Below are 5462 nucleotides of genomic sequence, written 5' to 3'. Positions count from 1 at the left end.
GGTGCAACTGCACTTCTTTCACAAAATACTCACTTATTTTCAGTCCTCATTCTCCTTAGCTTTTCTGCTGGACCATTCCTACTTGACAAGATTCTTGCCTTCTGTGGTTAGGAAAAAACTGTTTTCCTTCCTCACTGATACTTTTTTTTAGCTTCATTCCAATATCTTTTTAGCCTAAATAAGAAGTGTCCTCAATTTAGCTTGAGTCACTGTTTTTTATCCTTTATTCTTTCTCATTGTAATCCCTAAGTCTCTCAGGTTTCAAATGTCAGCTTCATGCAAAGACTCCCACAGCTAAATGACTAACCCTGACTTTAATCTTGAAATCCAGGTCTTCTGTGGTATTGACTATTAGATATTTCCACATAAAAGGGCCAGGCCTGGTGGCTCACACCTGTCATCTTAGCACTCTGGGAGGCAGGTGGACTGCTTGAGTTCAGGATTTTCAGAGACTCTCTATTAAAAAAAATAATAATAATAGCCCAGCGTTGTGGTGGGGGCCTATAGTCCCAGCTACTTGGGAGGCTGAGGCAAGAGAATCACTTGAGCCCAAGAGTCTGAGTTTGCAGTGAGCTGTGATGCCATGGCACTCTATCAAGGACAACAAAACAAGACTCTGTCTCAAAAAAACAAAAAAGAATTTTTTTCCACATAAAAGTACAGCCTTTAACTCTAACCAAATCCCAACGTCCCCTCCACCAGCTTCCCTACTCTGTGTGTATCACTCACACAAATTCATCAACTTCCCCCAAACTTGTTCTCTATCTGTATTTCACCATTTTCCATTAGTTGCCCATGCTTAAATCCTACATGACATCTTTCCTTGACCATGTTTACCTCACCTTCCCTCCCAATCAAACATAAAATCTAGCCAATTTCACCAGCCAAGTATCCACAGTTCATCCATTTCCCTCTCCCTCCTTTGCCCACAGCTTAGGCCACTATCTTACTGCTGGGATAGCATCCGAGTAGTCAGCTGACTGTACTCCTACATAAGGCCATCCCTCCTGACCTCAAAGTCACACTAAACTCCTTCACCAGCCAACAGAGCCACTCAGGAGCTTGTCCCTGCCTTCTAGTCTCATCCTGTCCGTTCGCCCACTCGTATTAGTTTCCACCACATGAGCATGTCCCACTCTCTCTCAGAGGCCTCCGCGTGTCCTTTTGTTTCATGTAAAAACCTTTTCTCCCCCTCACCTAGTTCATTCCTATTCAATCTTCAGCTCCTACCTGAGCTCTGATGCCCCCTTGGCAGCCTCTGCAGCACGGAGGCTAGATGCAGTATCCTTCGGGTGCCCTCGAGCCCCTCATCACACACCACTGGCACAGGCACCTGCCTTGTCCATATCCACCTCACCGCCCCACCAGTCCACGTTACACTACTTGTTAACCAGCACAAACCAAGCGGCTAGAAAAATTTACTAAGTTAAATATTATTGGAAATATCTTTAATAAATTCTATCTTCAAAAACAAACTTCAACAAAAAGAGTATTTGTTCAGGCTGCACCACCTTATGCTCAACTGCTGTTTCTTCTGCCTTTTTCATCTCTGCTTTGAGTCGATTTTCCATGTCTGAGGAAGAACCCTTGGCAGAAGCAATAGTAATATCTCGCTGATGTAACTCCCGAGTTAGCTGGGCAATTTCCATCTTCATTCCTTCTAGTGCAGAACTGTAACTTTGCTCAGTCTGTAAAATCTGTTCTTTCAACTAAAAAGAAGCAGAAGGGAAAGTACCAAAAGTTAAGAGAAAACTTTTTTTTTTTTTTTTTGAGACAGAGTCTCACTTTGTTACCCTCGGCAAAGTGCCATGGCGCCACGGCTCACAGCAACCTCCAACTCTTGGGCTTAAGCAATTCTCTTGCCTCAGCCTCCTGAGTAGCTGGGACTACAGGCGCCCTCCACAAAGCCCAGCTATTTTTTTTTGTTGTTGTTGTTGTCATTGTTGTTTAGCTGGCCTGGGCTGGGTTCGAACCCTCCAGCCTCAGGCATGTGACCAACACCGTAACCACTGTGCTACAGGCACTGAGCCAAGAGAAAGCACTTAGATAGAAAAATATATTAATAGCTAATAAAATAAAGTTCACCTTACCTCAAAACATGAGATTTTTCCTAGATTAGACCTGCAGAAAATTAGTACTTTACTGAAGATCATGTGGTTATAAAGATAATCATTTATCAGATTTCAAAACAGAAAGAAATGGATTATTCAAAGGTCTAGAACCAAGATCAGAGTCCATGTACACTAACTAGATAGAAGATAGAACCTGTGACCTTTATTCTTTTTTTTAGTTGCAAATCTGTAAATATTGCTTATATGGTCTCCTGGTCTACAGAACATAAGTAACAAATAGAAAGATAAGAGGAAGAAAGAGCTAATCTCAAAGAATTAATACAAAAATACAAATCAACAAGTAGGACAGCTCAGGCCCACTGATGTACATACAAATAGCTCCGCATACCTCAGTAACCAATGAGGATCTTAACTATACCATGGCACAGAAGGAAACAGGCATATATAATCATATCCATCTTTTGTCGACAAGAAAATATTAATAGTTCATATCTTTTACAAGTAAAAAAATATATACTTTCAGAGAGCTTTTCATCAAAACATGTTTAAAATAAAGATACAGAGTTCAAAGGGGGGCAGATTTCAATTCCAGTTGCTCTTTCACTCCTAAATATCAAATGGTCCTTTTGATACATTTTCCTCTCATTAAAAATGACCCCTATAATCTCCCAACCCATAGCTCAGTCCATAAATACATGTAATTTTGCAATCCCAGGCATGCAAATTTTTACCTTCTTGATCTCTGCTCTGTACTCATTGTTATGTCCTTCCATCTTCTTCAATTCTTCATATTTTTCCATTAGCTCATGACTCAGCTGTTTACATGTTGCACTTACAGATTCCAAACTGTATGACAAAAATAATCACATATTTAAAGCAAAACAGCAATTCTGAAACCTACTGGCTCTCTGTAGCTCAGCGGCTAAGGCGCCAGCCACATACAGAGCTGGTGGTTTCAAACCCAGCATAGGGATGCCAAACGGCAATGACAACCACAACAAAAAACAGTCAGGTGTTGTGGCAGGCGCCTGTAGTCCCAGCTACCTGGAAGGCTGAGGCAAGAGAATCGCTTAAGCCCAAGAGTTTAAGGTTGCTGTGAGCTGTGATATCACTGTACTCTACTCTATCCCCCACTCCCCTCAAAAATAATAAAAAGTTTAAAGGTATGATGAACAAAGACCAGTTTCTAAGTATGACAATGATATGAGTTAGCTGAGTATGGTATAGTGTTAGTCAAGATCCAATTAACAGTCAAGGAAATGACACAACCAATGCAGAATAAAAAGAAAAAGCACCCTGTATCCACTCCGACCTCTCCAAGAACAGTTTCAGCGAGGGGGTGAGGAGGAAAACCCAGAAAGGCATTCTGAACAGGTAAAAGGCAAAGAAGTAGAGACCAACAGTACAATCTTCTGATGAATTTGGTTAGAGAAAGAGTAATGTGGGAGTAACTTGATGGGATTATAGGATTAAAAGAGGGTTTTAAGTTTTTCTCCAAAATGGGAGATATTACAGCATATTTTACACCAGTGGAAATGATTCAGCAGAGAGGAAGAACTTGATGATATAGAAAATAAAAGAAATAACTATAGAAACAGGACACAAGTCCAAGGGCTGATATTGGGAGCATAAATCCATGGCAACAGCTTATGGGTACAGATGCAGCAGACTGGTAGATCCGGTGGTAGATTAAGAAGTTCACCTATAACTCAATGAAATAAGAAGTCAAGCTATTTATTTGTAGATTCTAGAAAAAACCTTTTTTTTTTTTTAACTAAGATTTCATTAGTTTACTTATCAATATGATGATCAAAGAGTCAAAGGCTTTTTTTTTTCTTGCAGTTTGGCTGAGGCTGGGTTTTGAACCCACCACTCTCAGTATATAGGGCTGGCGCCCTACTCACTGAGCCACGGGTGCCACCCCAAAGGCTTTGTTTGTTTATTTTGAGACAGAGTTTCACTATGTTGCCCAATAGAGTACCATGGTATGACAGCTCACAGCAACCTCCAACTCTTGGGCTTAAGCGATTCTCTTGCCTCAGCCTTCCAAGTACCTGGGACTACAGGTGCCTGCCACAACACCCAGCTATTTTTTGATTCTAGTTCTCATTGTTGTTTGGCAGACCCAGGCTGGATTCGAACCCACCGGCTCTGGTGTATATGGCTGACGCCTAACCACTGAGCTACAGGCACCAAGCCAAAGACTCAAAGGTTTTTGAAATGTATATGTAATTATCTACCTGCCTTCAAGACGAGTCACCTCTGCCTGCAGAAGTTCTTCACTAGAATTGGTAAAATTCAATGGAGAGCGCTCATTGTTTAAGTCCTCCTGCCCCTGAGAGATGTACCTCTCTTCTGTCTGAGACTCCTCCTGAAGTGGCCTATGGAAAGACACAGACAGCATGACTGTTAAAGGCCTTTTATCTTTGCAAACAAAAACAACATATAACCAGTTTGTATTTCTCTATCATTTCTGGTAATTAAACTCTTTGGAACTCTTTAGTCTGTCTCTGGCTTTAAAAAAAGAACTCTGGGAGAGCAAGAGTCAAGGGATGTTGCATCTTTAAAAAGTCAGCAGAAATGTATTCCTTTCTTAACTGGAATTTGCCTATTTTTCAAGAGAAAAAAAAAGAATGGGGGCGGCACCTGTGGCTCAAAGGGGTAGGGCACTGGCCCCATATGCTGGAGGTGGCGGGTTCAAACCCAGCCCCGGCTTAAAAAAAAAGAGAGAGAATGGCAAAATCACTACATTGACACTTGGTATCTTGTGTCAAAGAAACTAAAAATTATAGGAGAGGCGAGGGGAGGGGTGAAATCTTGCCTAACAGGTACAATGAACACTATCTGGATGATGGGTACTTACAGCTCTGACTCTAGCATTACAAAAGCAATCCACATAACCAAAAAAAAACTGTATCCCCTCAATAGCGGAAGGAAGAAAAGAAGGAAGGAAAGAAGGGATGGAGGGGTAAAAACTTACCTATCAGGTACAATGAACACTATTTGGGTGATGGGCACACTATCAGCCCTGACTTAAACATTATAAGAGGTATCTATATAACAAAAACATTTGTACCTCCCTTAATAGTTTGAAATTTTGAAAAAGGATTTTTATGGGTTTTATAAAATAAAAAAGAGAAAGTTTCAGGAGAATTATGGCACAAATATAAGTATAAAACAGACTTAAATCAAGCAAAAGGAGCATAGCTCTCATTCTACTACTTTCCACTATGAACTTCTCATAGCAATAATTTTTTTTTTTTTTTAGACAGAGCCTCAAGCTGTCGCCCTGGGTAGAGTGTTGTGGCATCACAGCTCACAGCAACCTCCAACTCCTGGGCTCAAGCAAGTCACCTGCCTCTGCCTCCCAAGTAGCTGGGACCACAGGCG

At 41.1% G+C, this 5462-nt stretch overlaps 1 protein-coding gene across 1 annotated transcript in view; it reads right to left on the bottom strand.

The window, feature by feature from the left end:
• Positions 1–5462, bottom strand: part of CEP63 (centrosomal protein 63) — an 81923-nt gene that overhangs the window by 18239 nt on the left and 58222 nt on the right. The window contains exons 9-11 of the mRNA XM_023512993.1: positions 4313–4453; positions 2804–2918; positions 1509–1709 (exon numbers count right to left, since the gene is read on the bottom strand). Of these exons, the coding sequence (XP_023368761.1) occupies positions 1509–1709; positions 2804–2918; positions 4313–4453 (457 nt within the window). The remainder of the gene's footprint in view (positions 1–1508; positions 1710–2803; positions 2919–4312; positions 4454–5462) is intronic.

The sequence above is a fragment of the Otolemur garnettii genome, unplaced genomic scaffold, assembly GCF_000181295.1.
Source record: "Otolemur garnettii isolate 467f Iridium unplaced genomic scaffold, OtoGar3 scaffold00032, whole genome shotgun sequence".
Classification (NCBI taxonomy): Eukaryota; Metazoa; Chordata; class Mammalia; order Primates; family Galagidae; genus Otolemur; species Otolemur garnettii.
Note: the sequence above shows the minus strand (reverse complement) of the source record. Positions and strands in the feature narration are given on the sequence as shown.